At 41.9% G+C, this 26,317-nt stretch overlaps 10 protein-coding genes across 10 annotated transcripts; 5 read left to right on the plus strand and 5 right to left on the minus strand.

Moving 5' to 3' along the window:
• Positions 1-240: 240 nt before the first annotated feature.
• On the plus strand, positions 241-1,221 carry SS1G_05014 (predicted protein; the record flags this gene model as incomplete). The annotated part of the gene is made up of 5 exons (XM_001593537.1): positions 241-274; positions 352-388; positions 441-952; positions 1,004-1,144; positions 1,196-1,221. The coding sequence occupies 5 exons, from the start codon at positions 241-243 to the stop codon at positions 1,219-1,221; spliced, it is 750 nt and encodes a 249-aa protein (XP_001593587.1).
• A 1,198-nt stretch (positions 1,222-2,419) lies between these two features.
• SS1G_05015 (predicted protein) lies at positions 2,420-2,668 on the minus strand (the record flags this gene model as incomplete). The annotated part of the gene is made up of 1 exon (XM_001593538.1): positions 2,420-2,668. One exon carries the CDS (start codon positions 2,666-2,668, stop codon positions 2,420-2,422), a length of 249 nt encoding a protein of 82 aa, XP_001593588.1.
• Positions 2,669-3,842: 1,174 nt separating this feature from the next.
• Positions 3,843-6,062, minus strand: SS1G_05016 (hypothetical protein; the record flags this gene model as incomplete). Its single annotated transcript, XM_001593539.1, has 3 exons — positions 3,843-4,014; positions 4,063-4,465; positions 4,604-6,062. 3 exons carry the CDS (start codon positions 6,060-6,062, stop codon positions 3,843-3,845), a joined length of 2,034 nt encoding a protein of 677 aa, XP_001593589.1.
• Positions 6,063-7,111: 1,049 nt separating this feature from the next.
• On the minus strand, positions 7,112-9,369 carry SS1G_05017 (hypothetical protein; the record flags this gene model as incomplete). Its single annotated transcript, XM_001593540.1, has 5 exons — positions 7,112-7,594; positions 7,650-8,704; positions 8,753-8,960; positions 9,016-9,124; positions 9,173-9,369. 5 exons carry the CDS (start codon positions 9,367-9,369, stop codon positions 7,112-7,114), a joined length of 2,052 nt encoding a protein of 683 aa, XP_001593590.1.
• A 564-nt stretch (positions 9,370-9,933) lies between these two features.
• Positions 9,934-11,150, plus strand: SS1G_05018 (hypothetical protein; the record flags this gene model as incomplete). Its single annotated transcript, XM_001593541.1, has 3 exons — positions 9,934-9,955; positions 10,013-11,022; positions 11,106-11,150. The coding sequence occupies 3 exons, from the start codon at positions 9,934-9,936 to the stop codon at positions 11,148-11,150; spliced, it is 1,077 nt and encodes a 358-aa protein (XP_001593591.1).
• An 880-nt stretch (positions 11,151-12,030) lies between these two features.
• Positions 12,031-15,572, minus strand: SS1G_05019 (predicted protein; the record flags this gene model as incomplete). Its single annotated transcript, XM_001593542.1, has 3 exons — positions 12,031-12,677; positions 12,886-13,194; positions 13,547-15,572. The coding sequence occupies 3 exons, from the start codon at positions 15,570-15,572 to the stop codon at positions 12,031-12,033; spliced, it is 2,982 nt and encodes a 993-aa protein (XP_001593592.1).
• A 1,912-nt stretch (positions 15,573-17,484) lies between these two features.
• SS1G_05020 (predicted protein) lies at positions 17,485-18,984 on the plus strand (the record flags this gene model as incomplete). Its single annotated transcript, XM_001593543.1, has 3 exons — positions 17,485-17,529; positions 18,218-18,281; positions 18,845-18,984. 3 exons carry the CDS (start codon positions 17,485-17,487, stop codon positions 18,982-18,984), a joined length of 249 nt encoding a protein of 82 aa, XP_001593593.1.
• Positions 18,985-20,507: 1,523 nt separating this feature from the next.
• On the plus strand, positions 20,508-21,203 carry SS1G_05021 (predicted protein; the record flags this gene model as incomplete). Its single annotated transcript, XM_001593544.1, has 2 exons — positions 20,508-20,692; positions 20,843-21,203. 2 exons carry the CDS (start codon positions 20,508-20,510, stop codon positions 21,201-21,203), a joined length of 546 nt encoding a protein of 181 aa, XP_001593594.1.
• Positions 21,204-22,601: 1,398 nt separating this feature from the next.
• On the minus strand, positions 22,602-23,711 carry SS1G_05022 (hypothetical protein; the record flags this gene model as incomplete). The annotated part of the gene is made up of 1 exon (XM_001593545.1): positions 22,602-23,711. The coding sequence occupies one exon, from the start codon at positions 23,709-23,711 to the stop codon at positions 22,602-22,604; it is 1,110 nt and encodes a 369-aa protein (XP_001593595.1).
• A 1,655-nt stretch (positions 23,712-25,366) lies between these two features.
• SS1G_05023 (predicted protein) lies at positions 25,367-25,855 on the plus strand (the record flags this gene model as incomplete). The annotated part of the gene is made up of 1 exon (XM_001593546.1): positions 25,367-25,855. The coding sequence occupies one exon, from the start codon at positions 25,367-25,369 to the stop codon at positions 25,853-25,855; it is 489 nt and encodes a 162-aa protein (XP_001593596.1).
• Positions 25,856-26,317: the final 462 nt, after the last annotated feature.

The raw sequence follows: 26,317 nt of genomic DNA on the forward strand, positions 1-26,317 counted from the left end.
ATCTTGGTGGCGTCCAAAATGCGATCTACCCCTCAATTAATCTTGGAGCTTGAAAAGATGCAGTGAAAAGCTGCGAAATTACTGCCACAAGGACAGTATCTTAGCTCTTCCTTCCCAACAAAAATAACCATCTCTCTTTCAATACAGAATTTATCACACCAAATCTACCAGATTTCATTTTACACATTCAAAACTTTTATTGTGGGAGGCAAAGCAAAGGCTATTATCATTCTTGCAAATATGGGTTCTCAAAGAGATGATTCTGCAGAGGGCAGTAAGTCACCGCACCTAGTCTCACCGCTAAATGCTTTTGCTAGATCGTAATCTGACCTTAACTAATATTTTCCACAGGCAGGGATCCTAAACAACCTCAAGAGCAAGCAACTAGGTACTGTACATTATCCCTATTCCATCTCGCTTATAATCTAACACTCAAATAGAACACAAGATAATGCCAGTAATACCAATGCAGCTCTGCAAAACCCTTCAGGTAACCTTAGGCGCGCCGAATCTGACTCCGTCCTTCCACAATACTGGGAGCCGCAACCAGTCCATCCTCCAGTTGCCCTTTTCCCACCCACCCAACTCAATCCGAGTATGTTCCAAAGAAGGGACTTACCTGTCTACACCCCTCTTTCTGCCGCGCAACTGTATCCGACTGGAGGAGTCACTAGAGAGCCTAACCATGGGTTCTCTGGCAACTCATCCCAAGCAACAGGAGCTGCGGTGACCGTTGGTAGTGGTGTGGATAACGTCAATGCCGCCCCTGTCCATAATCATATCATTACCAAGAGAAGATGTAGGAAGCGCCAATCTAAGGATGGCGCTAACTCATCAGCTTCTTCTGCTAAATCCTCCGGGGTCCATAAGTCTAAGCCTTCCTCATCTAAGAGAGGCAAGCCGGTAATCGAGCCTACAAATGCATATATAGACCGAATAACCGGGGATCTTGGTAAGTAGCTCCGTTCCTGACTACCTCCCTTGCGTTGCTAAAGAAGTCAAGCTTTTGCTCTCGCAAATTTGCAATCCGCTCAAGCTACCATAGCAGCTATTCAAGCTGATCTTGCGAGTAGAAATGCTGGAAGAGCTCTAGCAGCTTCTGCTGCTACAATAGAGAGTTCTGATGACGAAAGCGCACAAAAAGGTCAGCTTATCAACTACCCTGCAAATATACTGATACACTAATAAAATTTAGATCCGGCCGGACCATCTTCGTCCTAATTGTCACAGTCAGTCGTGCTATATCAAATCAATGTTATGCAGTCATGGTGCTTGAATGAAAGGATAACTTCAGCATAGCTATGTACTGTACACAAATTAGATACATTTTCAGTAGCTCTCTTGTACTTATGGGATGGCTCCTATGCATATTATGATGGATCTAGTACAATTTTAGGCTTGCCGGCGTTCTTCTACGATGTGTAATTTGGCTATCAAGACAAGGATTACATATGATTGGGCGTTTTAACCTGTTTCTGGGATAGGTATAAGAAGTTGTTAAGCGGGATTTGATGTGCTTTAGGCTTTTCTATGTTTTTCTGGGATAGATATCTATGGTTGTTACGACAGGAATTATACATTGTTGGGCTTTCTAAAGATATCTTGACATAGGTTCCCTTGATTGTGAAAAGAAAAATAATATAGTACTAATATTCTCTATGTTTTTTAATGGGCTAGCTTAATTACTAATGGTAGAGATGATGCTTTTGGGTTACCAGTACCGCAGTTTTGAAATCTGATAAGCTCGGAGGTGTCACAAGCACCACGTTGATATACGGAAACAGCCTCAAAAGGTCACCATTCGATTGAGGAAATTTGTTAAGAGAGCAAGAGTGTGTTACGAGGTTTGCCGTCTAGATCACGTGGAAGTGCTCTAGGCTCTCGAAGTAGGTTTATAACTAGGCGTCAAGCAGGGACTTAAAGTAATGACAATAATGCAATTCGTAACTAATAGTAGAGTATACTAAATGATTGATCTTGAGCACGAAGCTCTATACAAAGGAAATCCATCTTGATTATATAGACCTTCGTGCCTCGTTAAAAACCGATGGCTACAAACCCGACAATTCGATCACCGCAAAACCGATCTCGATTTGTCGGTTTCTTGATCATATGATCAAGAACGTGACCTATGTTACTGTCCGACGTAACAACGACGGACAGCTGTGCGCAAGTACTGTACACAAGAAAGGCATAAAATGACCTCACATGGAAAGCTAGCTATAGACATAGAAACAACCCATTACCCGAAGCTGATCTAGCCAGAAAAACGGCAAGGTCTCGTCAAACTAGGTACCTTCAACTCCGCATTCGTCATTCCGGTCCAGAATATTTAATCTTTGGATACAGCCCGCCCAAAATATTGTAGCTCAAACTAAATAGGCGACTCAATTTCTCTATCCTTGGAATAAGAAAGCCTTCAGCCTTCCGGCATTACCACATTAACATAAGTCTCGTCAATTGTTGAAAGCATCCTAGAGTTGACGTGAATTTGTCTGACTTCGTTCAAAGGTAACGTCTCTGCCAGGCTAGACTCAACCAATCCTAAAAGCACAAGGGTATTACCATTCTGTCCTGATATGCGGTTTGCCTGCATACTAGAACCTTGGCTACAAATGGGATATGTTGACCTCCTGGGATCTTGGCAGCATATGCATATATATTGCATGATGCATATAAGGAGCAAACAAAACTCAACTTTTAATTCATTCTTTCCTTTTTGGTATACTGCTTGTTTGCTTTCAATATTTTGATTTCAAAGCACTTTAATTCCGAAGGCCGAATACCTAACCTTATTCCTTCATTTTTTGAATATATACTCGCAGCTTAACTGCTTAGCTAGAGAATCAATCAATTCAATGGGATGCTTTTTCTAGTCTCAATAAACCCAATAGGATATGTTTTGTAGAAAAACTCGAATAGTATCAATGGTTCCCATATTTTGGCTTCTCGTAAGGAGAAAGCTTTACCGTCTACCAAATGAAGAAAACAGGTTTATTAAGTTAAAATTTTTGTCTACTTCACACCAAAATACGCTATGGCTTTGAGCAATGTCATCGAAGTGACACATACCGCTATATACTTTTCGCTGACCAAGTGATCGTAACGGTCAAATGCTACTATAAGCCATTCTTAAAATGGATTTGTTCTGAAATATTTTAGTTTTCTAAAGAAATTGCTGCACTTGTTGAGAATATCAAGTTGAGTGCTTCCTTCCACCGCGTTCAGATCTCGAATACAAATCTGCCTGTCCGCTCCTAGTATCTCTACAACTGTCTTCGGAAAACTTTCACCCATGCTGACTTGAAAGCGAAGAATTAATCAAACTGTATTTGTTATTTCTTATTACAAAATAATTAGACTAATTAATCAACAAAATTAATCTTGTCTCAAACATTAATATCAGTATTATGATTTGTAAACAATCTGGAGTTCGCTTAAAGGGGTAAGTAAAGGTGGCAAAATAGCCGAAAAAGGGAACAATAGTTCAGAAATATTTAGACAAGTATTAGCAATCGATAAACCACTAGATTTATTGCCATTATTTTTATGAGCGTAGAGATGAATAACTATCTGCTTGTATTTGGGGTATATTTCTTCGCGGCGTATTTTTGGTCTGGTAATGAGTAGATAGAAATAGGTGTAAAGTTGGAATTGACGATAGATGATAGGGGTCAGAGACCTTGAAACGCACCACCACCGAGTTATGTGTGGATACGAGCAATGCCAACACAAACACTTCATGAAGAACACTTTAAGAACCAGCTAATCGCCATCTCAACTATGTACTCAAGGATTTCAATATTGGACAAGTATCTATGAAAATCTTACAACCTCAAGCATTAAGCTTTAAGTTTCTTCTCCGGCATTTTCAATACCATATGACCCTCTTCATGTTCATAAAATCCCAATTTCTCCGCCTCCTTCCATACCTCAGGATATAACTCCTTTGTCCATTCCGCCACCAAATCTTTCCTATTCGAACCTTGGATTGCGTTGTATATAGTACCGATACTGTAATTGTTAGTCACGATTCTCGAGCAAAATCATAATATAACTTACGTCAAAATATCCGGACCAAACCCTAAATCCTTTTCCATGGCCTCCACTAACACTTTAACCTCATCGAGCTTTCCCTGTCCAGCCAATGCCCCAACATAAGCAGCATGAACCTCTCTGGTAATCTCAATCTCCATTCTCCTCATCTTATCCCAAATTTCTCTCGCTGGTCGATCTCCAAAAGGTTTCCTCTGACACGCTTGAAATACTATCTCCAAACTCTTATAACTAGGCCCTTCACGAGAATTCGTGATATCATCCCAGAAATGTAAAGATCGACTAGCATCTTCGCAAGCTGTATAAGCCAGCATTAAAGAATTGTAAAGACGTGTATTGGGTTCAATGGTACTGTCCATTTTCAACATATTGTGAACCATATCAAGAGACTCGCCATCTGCGCATGATGCTATACCAACAAAACAATCGATATAAGTGTCTCGCACAGGACGTTTGTTGGGATTGATATGCTGGCGCATATGCCCAAAGACATGACAAGCCATATCTGATCTTTTGCGATCGAAAAACTCATTCATGATTCGCGTACGTGTGGGAACATCAGTCTCGTCAAAGATATGAATAACAACACGATAAGCATCCCAAATACGATCTTCGCTGTTATTCTTGTCAAAGACAAAAGCAAGTAATGCATCGCATATTCGAGTTCGCTCTGACAGGGTATAGTGGTAAGTATTAACTTGTAATAAATCCACAACTTCATTAAGTTCGTTGCGGGTAATATACATTTTGCTTAGTGACGAAACCGTGTCAGCTTCTAACCTTGCATTACGTTCGTCCAGATCGGAAACGATTGATGAAATCTCGTTATAAGGTAGAACCTCTGAAGCACAGAGAGCTCGGACGAATTTATTGATAACAGGCAGATCCTCGTCCTTGGTAATCTCCTCTGCTTGGAGCGAATTATAAGATGCTCGAGCGCCGGAAAGATCGCCTGCACCAACCCGGTAGTCCATCTGTAGAATAAATGTTCTTGCATTTGGACGGATATTGAATTTTTGCCCTAATGCGATATAACGTTCTGCAAGATATGGATCGTTCTTTGATATTGCGTACTCGACTAAACCATTGATGGTATCGATGTCCGGTCTCATAGATGGATCGTCCGGATTGCGTTTTTCCATAACACGCATCATGCGTTCCACATCTTCAACCCCTTTGTCCATAGCACTCGCGGCCCATTGAAACACGACGTCCCATTTCCCTTTCTGCATTCGACCTGCCTCCAGTACCTTACGAAAGATTCCTTTACACCAATCTAGCAGCTCCTCATGTCGAAGACAGAATTTCAGTATGTCTTGCAATATACTCGGACTGAGGTCTGTCGGAACATATGCAGCCTTTCCAAACCATGCTTGTACTTCCGCAACACGGTCTCTCGAGGTATAAAACTTTATGACAATTTCATTGCTCGTCTTCCCACGCCCCAATGGCAGCTCATCAAATCTCTTATATGTCTTCAAAAGCTCGGCCTCGTTACCTTCTCGTGCGAAACCAGATAAAACCGCATACCAGTTCATTTTCAGCAATTGTCGTTGTCGAGATACCAATACTCCAGTTTGAGGAGCCGTTTCTTGTTCTTCTAAAAAGCGTTGAGTGACCTCTTCACAGAGCTCTCTCGCCTCAGAAGATTGTCCAACGCCACTCAATATCTTTATAAATTGAAAACTCGGCGCATCCTCGTTAGACCCAGACAACTTTTTGATCTCCTGAAAGAGAAGTCTCGCCAAGGCCAGAAAATCGTTCGTGTCATCATTAGGAATGATTGTCAATGCCCTCAACGCCATCCTCAGGTCATTGACATGTTCCTTTCCTAATCCACAACTAATGAGATAATTCAAAGTCCTCAAAGCATGTCCCGCCTCAATATTATTAACCGCTCGTTCTGTATTGACTTTATGATTGAAATATTCGTTAAAAGCCTTCAGCATATCATCCTTATTCGCAGTTCTGGCATGAATTCTCGTCATCAAGCTAAACTCTGCCATCTTTCTCATTCCCGGTTCCAATTCCGGTTGTTTAGGTTGTCGAGGAGGTTTCCGCGAGAACCCGAAGAGAGAACGATGGGATTTGTAAGGTAAAATGGGAATGAAATTTCGACGACGACGATGCCTTAATAGAGCTGGTGCTCTATTCGCGCATGGTAATATGAGGCCTTCGTTTGACAGAAGTCCACGGAAGACTCTGCGGGTTAATTGAGAGCGCATAATTAGGAAACGGTGATGAGTTATACAGATTCTGATAATCAAAGAATTAGCGCAAGTCACAGAAAAAAGTAAAAATTTGATGACTTACAATATAATGGGAAGATTTACAAATCATGAAGCTTCAAGGTGTTCATTAACTTTTTTGTCATTGACAGTCGAAGCTTGGAAAATGTGCGGCAACTCCCGTTTAGTAGCACGCCAAAATTTAGCCAATCATTGCTATGAGGAAGCTACCCCTCACTAAATTAACCCCCACGGCTTGTCAACCTCACACTCCGCTTCCGAAAACGAAGGTTTTGTTTTAGAGTAACTAATAAAAAAGAAATATTCTCCAATAATGTCGAATTAGTGAAAACGGAGGATGAAATTAACATGCACCAATCGATATCATAGAGTCCCGAAACAGACAGTTTATTGTTCAAGCCGAATTACTTGTAGAAGATCAATAGTTTAATGAGCAAAGTCAGCCGGAATGACATGTACACATACAAATTGAACAGTTACATTTCACTTCCACAAAAATGCGTCATAATATCATGCCCCTTTCAAAAACCCATTTCATTATTCCGAATCCTCCGATCCTCGAATACCTGAATAGCTGCAATCATCGGACCAACAATTCTAAAGTATCAAAGAAACCCGCCAACCAAAAGCTAACCTCACCTCCTCTCCCATAGAATGCTATTTCAATCCCACCACCCATCTATAACCTCCACCACCATCTACAAAACGCCAAAACAACCATAAATCATAACCATCAATAACAATCCCAGGTATAGCGCAAGCGCAAACGCCACTCCAATGTCCGAAAACATATATAAAGCTCAAGGTTAAAGTAACTCGGCCTCTTCATCCTCCACACCCTCCTCTTCACTATCCCACTCTACATCATTTGCTGCTTCTTCGGCTTTGCGTTGAACTTCTGCTAGCCCACTCAATTCTGTGATGTAATCTTTCTCAGTTAATGCGCGCTTGATGAATTCCCATCCGTCCTCTTTGTAGGCATTCACAATTTTTGGTGAGCAGGCTGAGCAGCAGTCGTACGAAGGACCGCTGATTAGCATTGTCTTGTAAGCGGACAAGAAACCTCGGATCTGATGAGGCACAAGACCTAGAGGATGATTGGGTGGATCACGATCGAATTCCATCTGGCCTGATTGTTGATTTGCCGAGAGTTTTGGAGCTGGTGCAGCACCGCGCAGTGGATGTTGAAGAACTGAAGCAAGAAGTTCTACAAGTTTGGAAGATGCCTCAGGAGCCACACCCGGCCGAGTGACAGTGCATTGTTGATCAAGAGTTTGATCTTTCACGGACTGTGACACTAGCGTTAGCAAATGATATACTCATAGAAAGAAATTGAATACTTACGTCAGATGGCGCTACAACATCATTACAAAAGTAACAACCAAGCGCAGCAGGTCCACCATCTTCTGGAGTAACCCCATGTCTCATCACGACATACGTGTCAAATCCTAAAGCTGCATTCATAACAATTTTTCCAGCTGCTTTTCCCATAACGGTTGGAAGCCATCGACTCTCCCGGGTATCCATTAACAAGAAGATTGCATCGTGATCTTCAACGAGCTTTTGTAAAAGTTCAAAGTCCATTTTGGTAGCAGCTTCATCTGTAATTGGATGTCCAAGCATGGGCACTGACATTACATGTCCAGTACTGTCAACCCCTGGGTAAATTTCCTGTAGAGCTTCAGCTGCTCGATATGCCTTTTTGGCACCACCATCTATACAATCCTTGAAATCAAACAATGGCTGCCGGACCGGATTTGAAAATGAAACAGATGCATTGTCGATAAAGGTAATCTTGCGCACTCCCCAACCCATAAGTAGTCTCGAAACATATGTCCCAAGGGTTCCAGCTCCGAGTAATAAGCATTTTGTGTTCTTGATAGCATCCAAGTCCAATTCAGGTGCAATGCGCCATTTCATCAATTTGAGATTAAGATCAACCGCTTGATCGGCAAGTTGAGCCGGATCCATATACTGAGCCAAATTGGTGACTTTCGCAGTAAGCTTCCCAAGACTATTACGCTCCCAGCCCGTGACTTTAGGCGTCTCATCAGGGCCAGTGGACTGATATTCTGGGTCGTAGATACTCTCTAAAACTAAGATCAAGCTTTGGGGCACATGCCGTTTTGCATGATTATCTCTGTAGCAAAGTATCTGGACTTTATCGAGCTTGTATCTGCGTCTAATCAAAACTAAAAGGTTACGTAACATCCACCCTGGATTTTCGAGGTAAGTAGACGGATCGACGAAAGATACGTATTGGTCTTTTGCATCTACGCCATTGAAGAAACCATCTTCGAATTCTCTTAAGGATCCAATAACCCATTTAAATGGCAAATCGGAGTTCGACTCGTTTTCCGGATCTTGGGGCTGTTCCAATGAAGGATATACTCGCTTGGCTAGGAAGAATCCATGCTCTCTATTATCATGACTATAACGCCACGTACCAAGCTCCTCCGTAAGCGCCGTGGTCTCCTCAGCGCTGAATTTGGGCGGCTGCTCAACTTTCTTCCATGCCGGCTCCGAATGTAGAGCAGGAAAAGCAAACCAGTACGTAAAAGTATATTTCTTCAAATTTGCAAAAGACAAAATAGTGAATGAAGAAAGTAATGAAGGAATAGAATAAATGGTGCCATCATTAATAGCATCCCAAATCTGCCCCTGTCAGAACTGAATCGAAGCGAGTAGTCCGGAAAATCACGAGACTCACCTGTTTGGCAGAAGTTTGTAACATTGCCTGTTTGTCCGTATTCTTAAAGTCCTCGATGGTGTTGACATTCTTGATTATACCCTCAGCCCGAATATGACCCAGGGGAACTCTACGGATAAATCAGCACGCGTATTTGAAACACGACAATGAATCCTACTCAGTGCTACTTAAAGCATTACCAAGAACTCTCATACGAGAACTCTGATCAGGACTTTGTGTAGCCCTTGGTTCATACAACCCGAGAACCGGTCGTGCAGAATCATCTAACTTATCATGATCGATTTTCAACTGGGAAAGAGCTGTGTAAAATGGTAGCTCTATTTCAGAAGCAAACGGGGCAAATTTTAAAGCCATATCGATTTTATTGTTATCGTTCCTGGCGTGAAGTGTTTCGTAGAGCTCTTCGATAGTAGAAAATGAAGTTATTAGCTCTTCTACCTCTCCGTCCCAGTAGCCTTCTTCGATAAAGGAAACGTCGGTATCTTGAGTACAATCTTGGCTCTTGGATCAAAGGATTTTGGTCAGCTTTGTTGATGTTTTGTCGGGAGTTGAGACAATAACTTAAGAGGGATGAAGATCTTTTATGAATTAAGTAAAATTTAAAGAAGGATGATTCAACAGTCTTAGGTTGAAATCATGAGATAGATGGAGGGGCAGTTGGGTTGGTAATGTGGTGGGGATGATGTATAAGACAAGGATGCAACTCACATGCTCAGAGTTTATATAATCAGCCAATCGGCGAAACTCCGGTAGATTCCTAATTGTTTCTCGATGAGCTGCTTCTGCTATTTCAATCTGCCAGTAGAATCGACAATACCTCGTTCCACACATCTTCACACAATTGGGGAAAAGCCTACAATTGTGGTCAAGCTGTACATAAACCTACACTTTCAGACAGGAGAAACAAGGTTTATAATCATGTTAATAGGTCTTTGTGGAGGTAAGTGAATATCCCAAGCCAATTCAGGTATCAAGTACAAAACTAATTTTACAATAGGAATATGTGCTGGCAAGAGTACAATAGCACAATATCTCGTAGAGCACCATGGGTTTACTCACCTTTACCTCCGACCAGAGCAGACCAACAAAAGCTCTAAAAGAATAAGCAACGGTAACAGTATCACAAACGGAGAATCAGACATTGAAGAAAACGGCATAACCGTAAGCCGAAAACCAGTCCCTCAATCGCAATCGCAATATACCTTCACCAGCACCGCCGACCTCCTAGACTTTGTAACCAAGCGCTGGCGCGAACGCTGGGTAACAACCAACATCTACACGGAGGCTATCCTAGACGCGCTTCTCCGACGCCCATTCTTCATCCTCGTCAGCGTCGACGCCCCCGTCTCGATCCGCTGGAAAAGATTCCAAGCACGACCCAATCCACCCTCTCCACCCCTAACCCTCGAAGACTTCCTCCTCCGTTCCGACCAGCACCTCTACGATCCCCAACACGGTCTTCAATCCCTCATATCCCGCGCCACCATCCGTCTCCTCAACACCTCATCCGATCTCGCGCATCTATACGCTACCCTCGGAAAACTCGATCTCACAAACGAGGAGCGTCTCCGACCAAGCTGGGATCAATATTTCATGCAACTAGCATCCCTCGCCGCCCAGCGTAGTAACTGCATGAAACGGCGCGTAGGATGCGTTCTCGTCCGCGAAAAACGAGTCATCTCAACCGGCTACAACGGAACACCACGAGGACTACTAAACTGCGGAGAAGGAGGTTGTCCCCGCTGTAACGAAGGACAAAGCTGCGGAGTAGGACTGGGCACATGTCTCTGTCTGCACGCAGAAGAAAACGCACTTCTCGAAGCCGGCAGAGAACGAGTTCGAGAAAACGCCATTCTATATTGCGACACATGTCCCTGTTTAACATGCAGTATCAAGATTGTACAAGTAGGAATATCAGAGGTGGTCTATAGTCAGGGATATAGTATGGATGCGGAAACAGCAGCGGTATTTGGACAGGCGGGTGTTAAGTTAAGACAATTTATTCCCGTATGTGTAACCTCTATTTTCCATCTGATATATCTGTATCCTAAAGCATAAGTTTACCTACTAACTAACCTCTTCATATGCAGCCAGCGAACGGTTTAATCCATTTAGAAAAGCAGTCATTATATTAACATTTTTTTGAGCGATGATACCCAGACCAAAGGTCAAACACATACGTAGATAACATATACACAAAAAGCATAGCATACCATAGCATACCTATTGAATGGTAGAAAAGCACATGTACCGAATTCCATACATTCAAAATTTACCCATTGAATCACGTACACACATCCAAGCATCTAGACATCCAATGCCGCAAGAAAAGAATCTCATTATTCATTCATATTCTATATCATCTCTCCTCCTATCCTATCCTATCCTATTATATCATATCCAATCGGGGTATCCCCATCCGCAAAGAGTAAAAAAATAAAATAAAATAATCGTATCAATTTCCCATTTCCCATTTCGCATTTCGGCATCACATCCCATCCTATTCATCCATCAAAATGAAATGAAGACATCATAGATATCGTAATCATAATCATAATCATGAAAAGATATGGAAAAAATAAAAAAAATGAAATCCAATGCAGAAAATTCCATGCATAAAATCCAACCCAAAAAAAAACCAATGCAGAACACAAACAAACAAGGCAAACAAACAAACAAACAAACAAACAAACAAACAAACAAACAAACAAACAAACAAACAAACAAACAAACAAACAAACAAACAAACAAACAAACAAACAAACAAACAAACAAACAAACAAACAAACAAACAAACAAACAAACAAACAAACAAAAACTAAAAACTAAAACTAAAAAGCAGAAGGAAAAAAGAAAAAAATTGATAATATGTATGTATGGCATTTTCTCGGCCGTAAAATCATTAGGCATTCATGCATCTCGAAAAAATGAGAAGAACAAAAAAGAAAAAGAACAAAAGAAGATGAAAAGAAATCACAACTCCGAGATCCAACCCGTGCATGTACCCAAGAGATATTAATAATCCCTTTCTCCCCCTCTACTCCTACTCCTCTTGTCTTTCCTTCCCCTATCCTTAGATTTCCCCCTCTCCCTTCCCCTCTCATCAGCCGATAGATCCGTAGCCGAACCACCAGCTAATCCCCCCTCCTTAACAAACCCCATCAATAAATCTCCCCACGTTTGTTTACCCGCGACTACCTCCCCAACACCCCGCACAACCTTCTCAACAATTTCATTTCCACCACCGAATTCCTTCGCTATATCCCTCTCTCTACTCGCATCCCTACCTAGAGGTTTTCCTTCTCTATCAAACCTTTCCGGTAGCACTTCAACATCCTCATCACTTGCCTCACTCTTCTCACTAGCACTTTGATCACTATTTTTTCCGCTCCTATGCTTTCGATGTTTACGAGGTCTTGAAGGACGATCAGAAGAAGGATCTGAGTTGTTTCTTCTTCTTCTGCGATAACGACGGTCAGAAGATGGGTTTGGTTGCTCATACGTGTTAACTGTGGAGGTTGATTGGTCTGCTTTGGAATTGCGAATACGTTCTAAGCGGCGGGAAGAAGTGGGAGATAGAGGGGCGAACATGACGGATTTGTTGGAAGGATTGGCGTCGATTGGGGTCACGGGCGTTGTAGGCGTTGAGTTGTTTAGACGATCTGTTGAGGCGTGTATATTAGTACATGGATGGATTTACGAGAATATGCTGTACGGAAGGAAAGAGATATTAGAAGCAAGACGCACCCTCCCGGTCGTAAACATGATCAGTTTTAGGTGGAGAGGTTTCATGAATAGGGAAATAAGATTCATCTCTTGTGTGGGGAGGTACTGTCATAAGAGGTTCGGAATTCGAAGATTGATAAGTACTCACATTGTCACCAGGAATTCTGGATGAAGGTGGGTAGGGTGGGTAATTGACATGAGGTTCATGAGTACTAGGACGTCGACCTGCATAATCTTGAGGATTGTAGGGAGGAATAGGAGGTATTTCATTAACAAAAGGTGAAGATTGATTTCCATGACGGGTAAAACCTTGTGGGACTGAGGTAGGAGGTGGTGGAAATTGATTGTTGTCAGGATAGTATGAACTTCCGGAAGCGTGAGGCGGCGAAGGAGAATATGTATCATCACGGAAATTTGTGTAGTAACTTTCAGGTGATGCTTCGTCTTCATAACCTGATTAAAAAACGAATGTCAGTATAAAAGAAAGAGATACATGATGTCGACCCACTCGAACAAATGATTTGACAAATATTTGAAGTACCTAGAGACATGAAAATGAAAATGGAAATACATAATCATTGAGGGGTTTTAGGAATGAGATTCGAAAATCTTTTGGATAAAGACGATCTTATTTCCGACGGTGATACCGAACGGGAACTTGATCTTGAGTGCTGGGGGTCCTCACGTCTTCGTTCGCGCTCACGCTCATGCTTCTCTGCGTCCTTCTTTTCTTTTTTTTCTTTTTTCTCTTTTCTCTTTCTGTATTGATCAATACCAATAGCGGCCGCACCCGTTCCCAACGCACCAGCGGCTAGATCTCTGACCCTGCTCTGGCTCCTACTTCGTGATCGTGGTCGTTTTTCATCGTCGCTCGATGAATCGCGTTTTCGTTGACGGGATCGACTTCGACTACGTCTCGAAGCACCGTAAGCAGCTCCAGCTGCGGCCGCCGCGACAGCTGAATCGTGTTCGTTGGTTCGATCGTATGGTGCCGGCTGCTGGTGCGTGTGTACGGGTTCAGTACCGTACTGAACCATGCCTAATTCTGGGTCAACACCTGGATCAGAATAAACTCCAGTAGATCTGGCTCTCGACCTGCTTCTAGTTCTGCTCCTAGTTCTACTCCTCACTCTCACTCTCTCTCGTCTCACATGCTCCTCATCTTCCTCAGCTTCCTTCTTAGCTTTTCTATTCTCGTATAATCCGGCGACTGCAGCACCTGCAAGACCCGATCCAGCAATTTCCGCAGCAGTTCGTACTCGTGACTGAGATCTTTGCCCACTACGTTTGCGAGATTTGTTTCGGAAGTGTTCTGCAACACCAGCAGCTATAGCAGCTCCAGCCCCAGCCTTTGCCATAGACTTCTTACGGTGTGCTGGATCAGCATGTACGCTCTTGCTCCTGCTTCTACTCCTGCTCCCGCTTCCCGTTCGTGTTCGTATAGTACGCTTCTCGTACACCTCGTCGGACCAATACTCATCCCCATCAGAATATCGTCGACCACGAGACATACTTCTTTGTCGGCTTCGACCGCGAACTGATTCTTCTTTGTTTGCAGATCGATTTTGGGCATACTTAACAGCAGCTCCAGCGGCAATCGCAGCAGCAGCAAGACCAAGGGCAGTCTTCAATTTATGGTGACCATGTGGACTGCTTGATCTTGATCTACTTCGATCTTCTCGACTATCGCGATATCGACTGCGTGCTCTTGTAACTACTTCAGCACCGATCGCACCCAAAGCAGCCCCACCAATGACTGATCTGCCACGAGCTGTTTCAACACCTTGCTTTTCCCTATGGTTGGCTAACAAAGCAGCTGCACCAGCTCCAGCTAAAGCACCTTCGGCCAAATGTCTTCTATGATGAGGACTATGGCTACGGCTGCGCGCTTCTCTTTTGACAACCTTCTTTCGTACAACATAGTCTTCACTTTCGTATCCATCATCGTAACGACTATCTCGGCGATCATAAGCAGCCATTTCATTGTCTCTTCTTCCACCGATCTCACGAACATCTCTGCGATAATAGTATTCATCTTCTTCCCTGCGTGACTCTGGTCGTGGAACAATTTCCTGTTGTACTTCCGACTTTCTTTCAATAACTTCAATACGTTGTGATTCTGGTGCAGGTTGTGGTATAATAATTGGAGCGGGGCTTGGCGCTTCTTGAACAATAATTTGTTGAGGTTCCGGAACTCTTTGACGAATGATAATCGGTGGTGGGGTAGGTTCAGGTACATCATAGTATTCTGTTTCTCGAGAGTATCTTTCGACTTCATATGGTTCATTATGACGTCGAGCTATTGTTTTCTCGACTGTAACATCGGTCTCGCGGGTTTCCCGGACATCTCGTTCCGTTTCCCACGGTCTATCATTGCGGCGCCGTTCCCAAGGCAAGGGGCTACCACTTCGTTCCCGCTCCCGCTCATAAACTACTGTTCTAGTGCGGTCCCGTTCACGCTCGGGTTCTCTAGCTCGCTCAACGGTAGTTCTCTGGTATTCGACAGCTCGGTCATAGTCGATTGATGATCGGGGTCTTTCCGGTTCATATCGTGGCTCTGGATCATATCGTTCACGTTCGCGATCAATTTCGACTCGACGATCCACTTCGATCCGATCTCCTTGTCGATTTTCGTACTCTCGATGAGAAGAACGAACAGATCGAGTATCATCTACTTCCTCACCTCGACTTGGTGCGACTCGGTAGCGTTGGACAGTGCGATAAGTGCTACCATTTCCTTTGGATCGACCATAGGAAGACCGTTCTTCATCGGAGGAATAATAGTCGACCTCTCGGTCATGGTAAGAGCTGCGAACAACTCTTTCAGGCATTTTGTTCTAGTTACCCTGTGATTATTGCCAAAAAGTAAGGGTAAATTGTATATGTTTTCGTAGACAAGTGAATATGTTTTGTGAGTAGATTTGTAGGTTGTAAAAGATTAATAAAATAATAAGAAAGGAAGATGTTTTCTGTTGGTGGGGGTTGGGGTGTTGTTGAAGGATTACTTGGAAGATGGGAAGAATAGCCCTGTTCGATCGAGGCTTTGCTGATGCTTTGGGCGCCGTCCTCCTGTTGCCCCTCCTGACACGAGCTTTCTAGTGAATGGGTTGCAGCGATTAGGATTTGTGTGTGGTTGGTTGGTTCTACCGCCTCATGTGCCAATGAGTCTATATGTATGAATACATCTCGTGGTACCGAAGAATATTTATATAGGTTATTGAGTCAATGAATAATTAAATCTCTCCCGATGACGCTGATCAGAATCTTTCGACAGTGAGGGGTGATTCTTTAAATTATACGGTAATTGGGGGGTCAAGCGATTATGATTGCGGGGACTTTGGATGGAAAGTGGACATGAAATTTGCGTCAGTGTACATAAATGGATTGGGCGAAGTCAAGCTTTTTTTCTTCTGGAACCCACAACTCAACAGAAGACAAGAAGGAATTTCATAATCACAGACAGAAAGACAGAGATATCTTTCGGCTTTCGGGCGTCTAAGACTCCTCCTTGGGTACCTATCTCAACCATAAAAACCTTGAAGTATGGGAAGATATTAGAATTCGTAGCGCTGGGATTTGTCATTGGGTTATTTTCTGGAAGGAACCGTGACAACCATCCCGAAATTCCAACGCTTACCACTCAACCACAATGGTCAAGTCTAGGACTCGTGATACCACCTCATGAAGCATTTTGAGACTTTCTCGACGCACAACTCACCTGGTAGAAATGTTGGATATATGACTACGAGGTAGATAGCTATCTGATCAATATGACTCAAGTACTAGACAATCTCCTCGTACCCATGTGCTAATCAATTATTACCTTAATATTAATATTTAAATATCAGTTTTATACCAGTATTAAGTCTTCTCATTTCTCCCAACCTCTCGAATGTTCAATTATTCATTCATTCATTCTTCACACTTCTTCACATATTAACCTTAACCTTATCATAATGTTACAGCACTGTTCTAACTGAGGCCTACCCCTGCGAAAAATGACCAACTTCTGCATCAAATTAAACTTTTGGCCCAAATAAAAAAAAAAGCGAATGGATGACGATGACGCACTCGTACATTTACCAAACAATTCCATCAAACTTCCTATACTCCATCCTCCGTACAACTCTCCTCCGTACAACTCTCCTCCGTACAACTCTCCTCCGTACAAAATGAACCTACAACTGTCATATTGATGTGTAACTAGTTTCCCGTATACTCTGTATATTCCTCAGCCTTCAACAGAGCCGCATACACATCTATAAAAGACACCCACCCGGTAGTTAATGCTAAGGATACTGCGCCACAAGAAAACGGAACATGCGGATGCTTTAACAAATCAAACCAACGCCCAGCTAGAAAGTAATACCAAGTCCTTCAACCGCCACCTGAGCGGTCAAATAGCAATGGCGTTTCGAGGCTTCAGAAACCTATGAAAGATTACACATATTCCGTATATAAAAGATATTCACAGGCTAAGTTTCAGAAAAAAGAAATAGAATTTAATTTATCGGTAGAAGACCGAGTAGAACCACATAGTGCACACAGCCTGCACGCAATCCGTGTACTGTCCTGTACTCGAGTAACTACGTATAGATAAACTTTTAGGCTTTTAGATCGACAAGTGCCCAATATTATTTGATTAGCTGAGAGATTAAAAAGTCAAGTATAATAAGGCTGCTAGTTTAACCTCGACATATCCTCGGGAGTTGGGTATTGGTATTTAAGGCTGTGTTTTCAATCATGAATATGTGTATCTCATTGGTTAAATCCTGTATCGCTCACTCCGTACGGAAGGAAAATCATACAGTGCAGTATCCACCCCTCACCTCACTCCGCCTCGCGGAAACAAAACATCAGTTCGATTTCCAGCTATACGGTCGTGTCAGAATAAATGTTATCGTATAATATCCACCGATATTTTTTATTTTTTTTGCCCTTCGATTATGAAGATTGTGAGGAATTCTACACGAGTTTTTATCTGGTTTCTCATCTGGTTTCTCTTCCGCTATTATGAGCAGGGCTATCGGCGAGTTCCGGTGTCTTTCAGCCTTTGGTGTTTAGCTGTGAAGTTGAGCTTGTGACTTTTCATAGCTGCTTCTCAAGGGGCTGAGTAGTTCTCACTTCTGTTGTTCCTGATCCAAGATATGATAGTTCATTTCGCTGTTTACTTTGTATATGGAACTTATCTTTAAAAAAAACATAAATTCCTGTAATTCTTTAATTGGAGAAGTGTTTTATCGTATGCGGTTCTAGTTAACCTTACAAAAGCAGACATACATGATATACAGGCATATTCTTCCTCGTGAGTTGGAGGTCTTCCATTTTACTGCTCAGACTAGCTTGAACGTGGTCATTGAAAGATTAGATATCAAAAGCGAGAGGCTGAGGGCTGGAAAAGTGTTTGTGGTGTATATAATGGTAAGGGGTCTATAGTTCGCGGATATGAATAGGATTTTGATTATGTAGTTGGTAGTTATACTATTGGGCTTTGGGATATTATGTTGTACTATTCTTTCGAGAGGTTGCTATGGTCGGTCGTGTGTTAGTATTTGATTAGGTTAGGAACCTTTTACCTTTTTTTTTTCTCAACCAATATATGTTTATTTACATAAATAACCATTAATCTACTATTTCACAAATCATCATTCTCTATCTTACCCCTTCCAACTTCGTAATGGAAAATAAGAAATATCCCACAAAATACACAACTTCCACCTCGGAGTCTGCGCATGCTCTTCTACTTTAGCGTTCTCATAGGAATTAATCTTTAGAAGATCTTACCAAACCAATTTGTCTCATGCTACCTCTTCTATGTTGTGAGTTGGTTCGGTCCTTCTACCATAGATGTGGATGTAGATTTATGCTGGATGAGAATTCGTTTCGGGCGGTATCCTTCGGTGGTGCTTTTTATGTATGTTGTATTTGTATTCTTTTTCTTATGGTTCTCGGTGTGAGTAGATGTGCTGAGTGGATTTTAAGAGATAAGATTGGTACTGATCTTTGGTGTAGGGAGGAAGCTATCTCTATCCTGATAGGAACGGTGGGCCAATCGGTAGCTGGGTCTAATTGTCTAGATCATAATGATTGATATATCTTCTAGTAATTGTATGCCAGCGTAGAGTTCTGGAGATAGGAAACTTCAATACTCTGAAGTTTGTCGCCGTTGAAGAAGCAGCGGTAGTAGTACAGATCGCTGTAGGGGATAATGTAATGGAAGATAACAATGATAATATTGAATAACATATCATATTTCTAGATATTCCATCAGGAGGAGAGAATCTGGGTTATGATTTCGTGCAAATGAGTAAGGATTAAATTTGGGTAAAGGAGTAAGTCTTACAACAAATGTCTAGGAGCTGAGATTTTACCACCTCTTAATATTACTTGAAAGTAATTTCTTGTATAGAAATTTTTACCTGTGTGATAGCAGTGAAATACTCGTAAACTAATGCAGCGGCTTAGAGGTGGGGAGAGAATTGCCTGATATCGAAATGAGGGATAATGACTGTAATTGAAGGGACGACCCTAAACTCAATTTCCATCCTCAAATAATCCCATGGTATTCTGAGCGGGGGACAACCAATAAGTCGGGAGATATTAGAGAAAGATTGATATACATTCGCAGAAGCACAGCATTCCATTATTGTTATTTCCCACTGACATCCCATACTTTTAAACGTCCGTCCAGGAAGGGATTTGTTGACTGGTGGACGGAATGACTAGCAGAAAAAAAAAGAAGAAACATGATTAAAAAGCACCGTCAATAGACGACTGGAGCAAATATTATCTAGTAATAAACAATAGTAGATGCAGAAATTCGAATAGTTTCAAAAATATGAAGAAGTTTTACTGATATCGGTATTTGAGAGATCTATTTATTGTTTATTATCGAGGTTCTCTTTTTCTACTCGCCAAATGGACATATATCTATTATTGACAATTTCTTTTTTTTTGGATAGTAGATAACAGTGTAAAAGAAATTTGATACACAAGTATACGAAATTTTGAACAATGAGACGGAGAATTGTTAGTAGAGAATAAAGAGCTTCTAGTTTCGAGATGGTTCCACGATATCGAGTAATCCAGAGGTGATTTTTGTAAAATTCTACTATTAACTCCTATATCTTACGTACTTTCTTTATTATGGCTATGAAATCTCCTGAGCTTTTCAGCGGAATCAATACATATTTCAAACTCGTAACAATAATCATTGGCTTCTTGGCCAATGATTTAAAATTCCCTGACTAAAAGGCCCTGAGGCCTGGTTGTAAGATCTAATTTCAAATGAAAGAACGAACTAGATTTACTAATTAAGGGATATAAATGATTTTAGCGAATTTCATTTGTAGCGTGTGAGAAGGTTCTTATTAACTATTTATTGAGACAAATACACCAAAAAAAAGAAGCACAGCAGAAAATTATTCATTTATACTTTCTAATTTCATTTGAGTAAAAGGATTGTTAGGTAATTTTGCTATTACAGATGGCCTTTGAATGAAGAATTTCCCCAAATACCTTTCAACTCTGAAGTTTCACAATAAATTGATCTTCAATGGACATAAAGAAAAGATATGCTAGTTCTCTGTCTTTAAAGTCACATTTTTCAATACAGCAATACCAGTTTCGAGAACTCACCATATGCATTTCCCATATCTTCTTTCTTCCTAGTAGAGTATATGAAGATTTCTTTTGGCATTGGCTCCCAATTATGATATCTCAACTTTCTATCCACAAGCAAATCGACTGATCGTTATTAAGCCACCATGTGCCACCGTATCGTTGAGACGTGCGCACGAGGTCACGATTCATCTAAACTCACGATCCGCGTCCCTTGTTACGAATGGCAGCAAGGAAGTGACACGGCAAGTTGCAGTCATACTGCCGCAGGAGGATCTCGAGAGGCTGAGGTCCGGAAAATACAGTCTAGGGTTTGTGAAGAGTGTGTGAGGTAAGCATTCCCTTAGATTTATTACCATCTATTAGTGCGGCTCAGACCTCAGTATAGCACTGCTGCAACCAAGTCGAGATAGCATCTAGCCTCTCGAAATATGACATGGAAATTTGCATTACTCATCGTACTGACACTAGATTCATGAAGGGAGATTTTCTACGAACTCCAAAACGCAAAAGTGGACGAATCATGGAAAGACAAGAAAGAACAGAAAGAAAAACAAACCAAGACAAGTATTAGTGCTCCTAGCGAGACTAGAAACCCATCAAGCATCATCAAATCTCCTCGCCAACAGGATCCGAAGAGCATTACAGACACAGAACCAGAAAGTATCCAAGATACACCAAAGAAAAAACAAACCAAAGGGAAGGGCGGAACTACTGACGCTGGAAAACTGGGCGATGCTGAGACCTCTGGACTACTGAATCTTCAGCCTAGCTCAACCTCTGAGATTGGGGGTGGTCAAAAGCCGGAGCTTAGGAGATCACCGCGTAAAAAGCAGCGATGATTTATTAGCCAGCATGACTAGTTCTCTAGTGGGGGAGGTATTGTTGATTCCGGGTGCGTGAGAATTTGAGAGATGGGTGTTTTAGACGAGGGTAGTTTAGTATGAAGCATATTGAGCATTTGAGCATTTGCAAAATTATAGTTCATTGATTTTTGCCATCACCTTTGTGAACGAAGTAAAATTGTTTAGAACCAGCTGAGGGAGAACCCTGATAGCCATCTACTGGTCGCTCGATTATGCCAAGAAACTTTTCAAGAGCAATTAAGTATCTTTGGCTCTTCAAGTAATTTCCGTAAAAGATAATAGTTTTAGTAAACCAAAGCATATTATAGTGTAATGATACAAATATCTTGAATGCCAGTTTATTTTACCACAATTAACATTTTTCGACTGAGCGAAAAACAAATCTAATGTCTGAAAATAATGAATATACACAGAATGCCAGTAGTTCAGCAATAGTAGAGTAGATAAATCATTCAGTACAGTTGAACCGAGTACAAATAAATGCCTAAATACTTATTTTAAATTTATTTAGAACAAAAAACTCGAGATATCCCATCTATTCCACCACATTCTATTAATTATCAGGGACAATAAAAAGATGCATCGATCTCCTGAATCCAGATCCCTCCTCAATTAATAAATACTTTGCGAGAGAAACGTATTCTCTAAAACTTCAAAGCACTCTTTCCTTTTCTTTTCTCCATCTAAGTAATACATACATAAAAAACTTCTCGTTAACCAACTTCATATTAACATGATCCCTCCATTCTCTTCCACCACTACTACCACCCACTTTCCGTTTCATGAAAGAATTCTTCTAAATAATCCACAAACAACTAATTTTCGTCCCGTCCCGCCCAGCTATTACTCCGTCTACAGCAGAAAACGATACTATCGCAAAAACCACACTAAGCTTGTAAGTCTAACATATTTTCTTCAATATTGGGAACTTCCCCATGAGTTAATCTTACATTGTCATCACTTTATGACATCATAATTCGGCGTATGTATGTCGTCAACATTCAACTTATGTGGGAATAGTATCTGGTAAATATGTCTTGCCTAGCATGGTAGCATATAGCAAAGTGTCAAAAATTTACAAAGGCCATTTCATGAAGCGATTTATTTCATTCGTCTAATAATCCATATGAGCGCCAATTCCACCATGCAGCAGCTATCCAAGCAAAAATCAAAAAATGTCCTCCCACCGTAATTCCTTCCGTTATTGGTATCCTATTGATCACTCCTATCCATCCGCTCTCTTCCCATCAGTATCTCCGCAAAATTCAAATTTTCTCCCATGGCAATCATTTCAATGCCCCGAACATAATTTAAAATGCAATTGGAATCAATGCGAGATATCCAAGTGTCCCACATAGCCACAAGCTTTAAATACTATTTGAGCTCACTCCTCGGTCTTGAACTTCGATGCTTTCGCCTCTTCTCGCCTCTTATCACCTGTCGTGTTTCAGGCTGAATGATTATATCCTCGGGAGCCGCGACCTTTTCATCCTCATTGTCTTCTAACGAAATAGGAGCATTTGGGTTTACGTTTCCCCTTCCGAGAATTATCGGGGGTGGCTCTTTTCTCGGCATTATCATACTTCCAACCCAAGTCAGAGCATGCTGCCATAATGCTGGTGGCTTGGGCAAAGTTGCAATATTTCCCACATTTGACAATTCGAACAAATCAGCAGGAACATCTTTCATTGTCGGAAGATTGAGCCAGACATATTCTTTCGAATTGTGAATGTGTCCGCGGACTGTTAAAGGGTACAGTTCTTCAGGAAATACGAAAGCCGTTCTGACGACCATTGGTCGGTATGCAGGAATGAGAAGATGAAAATGCGCATTGATTCGTGATCTCTCTAGTCGCTTCCGCATAAATAACATCCAAGTGCACAGGGCGTGAAGGTTTTCAGACATGCCGACAAAATTACTTGGCACCGGTTTGTTCTGAACGATATCGTGAAACTCGCCGTGCCAATCAGTATCCGGGTGATAGAGGAAATAGAGATGCTCGGCATCGCCTCCATAAACACTCGAAGCCTCTTTCCGGATGTATTTGTCGACATGCTTCGCAAACTTATCTGGGGCAGCAAGACCCGTCTGCGCTTCAAGCTCGCCGTAAATCTTCAATCCAATTTCTTCGAGACCAGAAGAACCCTGTAGTACTTCCATGAAAGCAGCAACAACATTTGCTCCCACCAAGAATGTCTGAAATAAATCCAAAAAGTTTTTGTTCTTCAAATATCGGTTCATCCCCGAAGCAAACGTTTGCACCTCCGGCACAACGGATTCGAGTTGGTTTCTAAGTGCCGCCCCATTTTGATATGTTGTATAGCCTTCTGATAGATTCTTGACAACGCACGAAACTTCTGTTAGAACTCCAGGAAATCGGAATATTTGCTCAAGATACATTGGTGCTACGGATGTTCCATTGGACGGTGGCTTCGAGGATCCTTTCTTAGGCGCTGCGACAGCGAAGAGCTTCTCGAGTCCCATCTTGTAATTCGTCTCGCGATGATGCGACGCTTTGTGAACCGTCTATCTTAAGATGTTCTGCCGTAAACGAATGAAAGTAGATAGGACGTAAGGGTATCTCGAGAAAGGAATATGAAAAGTACTATTAAGTATCAATATCAATACCAATTGAGCGTTTGAGGACTGGTAAGACTCACGGCCAACCTCCAGGGCGGATATATATGTATGAAGTGAGTGCAAAGAAGAATTGAAAAGAAATACTAGAGGAAGAAGTGGCAGAACTAATATTCCCCTCTGTGAAGAGTCATCAAGTAATCATGATGCGGTGAGGGGTTCAAAGATTCTGGTGAGAGATATAAAAAGTTCAATTGAGGTTGGCAGTCTCTCGTGATGAGGTGCTTTCTCTCACAGCCCCAATAGATGATTGTGAGGATTATTGATAACTTGCCCCTCTTAACTTATCAGTAGCATTAACTTCATTATGATAATCACATATTATTCATGATCAGTACATTTTTGTGATTTATGCAAAAATGGGGCTGTCGACGATGGGTCTGTTGTCAACGTAGCTGGCGGTGAGTGGTGAAAGATTTCATGTTAAGACTATCTAGGCTTAGCGGGCTTAGCGAACGTTTCGAAACTTCAGTTGTGGAGTGTTGTGACTCTGAACGCTAGAACCCTGGAACACCGACTTACCTTTTAACATCATCAAATCGGCATACAACACGACTGAACAGAGCTTCTGATGATTGAAACAATTAAACTTACTGGTCCAAGTACCTATACATCTTTCCCCAATCACTCAATATAGACTTACGCGGAACCATCCAAGTATATTTCTCCAGAGATTGTGATTAGTGCTCGGCGTCTGGTGCGGAGTAAACTGCCACATCGACTCAGTGACGGGTCGGTAACTCCTACTTAGACGTTATGGATTTGAGAATATAACAGAGGTATGCCATCCGTCTCGACAGTTAGCATATTCGCTGGCCTAGGATTATCCTACTGTCCAATTCTGAGCATACGAATGGTAAACCAAACAGCCAATTGGAAGAACCCTAGATAAGGTTACTGAAGTTGGCAGCTACATACTCAGACGAGTACTCTCGCTCCGCGTGCAACGTTTTGAGGGGAGACTTAGAAAGGCAAAAATAAATCAGAGAAATCACTTTGGTATGAGAGGAGTAGCTGTCTCTTATCGATTCCGGCTCCGTATGCATTCAGAAGATGCAAGCTTTATGGCCCGGACTGAACCCTTTGTTCGAGGCAAAGTTGGATATTGAGCTCTCGACTTAAGATGGGTTGAACCATTGAGGCACGGTAATGCAAGCTCAGTTAGAGATTGAGGGTTGAGTATATATCACATTTCCTATCATGGACTAGATTATTTGTCTTATAGATCTTAGGAAGCAACAAGCTGTTTGTCTTACGAGTATCACGCTCTTAAAAAAGCTACTCCAACGTTCACAAAGCACGATCAAATTTCAGATATGCGAGTGTCTGTTTTTATCTGATTCTGATCATCAACTCGTGGTAAATGACTCAAAACAATCTCCCGTGATTCACTGGTGGAATGTGAATCAGACAGAAACAAATATCTCTTTGGTTCAAATTGAATGTCTCCCATGCTCGACCATAGCGGCATAATATCATTGTTCCACAATCTTTCATCCATCATGCAATCGTCATTCTTCACATACCTTGACAGAGGGCCTTACACTTTTTCCGTTGCAATGACTTTGGTTTTGTTCGTTTTGACTCTGATGATGACATTTTGGGCACCTCCCGCTCTAACTCTCGATATGCGAGCCTTCAAAGCTGTGCCACAAAACGAAGCAAGCTCTCTCCACGACTTCTATTACTTTTACCATTTGAGTTACTACTCAGGGAACTACGCCATGGGATCTGATGACCTGGCGGATACGAAACAGTTCTCTGCGGCATCTGGCTACCAAAACGTCTCGAAGCCCATGGATAACACCTTGACCCAATTTCCTCAAGATCTGAAGAATCGATTACAGAGGAGCAGCAAGTCTACATCTCTGACTTTCGCGATTGCCTCGTCTGCTATTGCGAGTCTTTGCATTCATATCCTGGTCAACTTGGCAATCATTAATTGGTGTGCGGAGTTGTGCGGTGCTATCCTGAGGCGATCAGGTACATAAGTGAGAAGAGGATCTGTACCCCGCATTGAATATCTCAGAAACGTTTTAAAAGAGTGGGCTGCAATTCCAATGATGGTAAGTTGTTCCCTTGGAGTGGCATATATTCCAGTCTTTTTGACCTAGAAAAATTAGGGAATAGCGATTCTTTGCTTGATCAGTATGATTTGCAACTTTCTTTGGGAACATGGGCTTTATGAAGCTTTTACATCAACGGATGACACAACAGGGATACAAGCGCATAGGGGAGGAGCACTTATGGCGCTGGCGTACGCAATGTCTTATACCGGTGGAATAAATCTGGCCTGTTGGGGAGTGGTCATGTGGAGAGCTCGAAACAAGAAGACAGATCTAGAATGGCAGGCCACTTTCCCTAGGGGAATTGAGCTCCAAAGGAAGGCTCCGCGCCCAAATGTTAATAATTATGCCTCGCTTGATCAGACGTATAACGTGGTTTATCAGCAG

The sequence above is a fragment of the Sclerotinia sclerotiorum genome, genomic scaffold (assembly GCF_000146945.2).
Source record: "Sclerotinia sclerotiorum 1980 UF-70 scaffold_6 genomic scaffold, whole genome shotgun sequence".
NCBI classification, from domain to species: domain Eukaryota; kingdom Fungi; phylum Ascomycota; class Leotiomycetes; order Helotiales; family Sclerotiniaceae; genus Sclerotinia; species Sclerotinia sclerotiorum.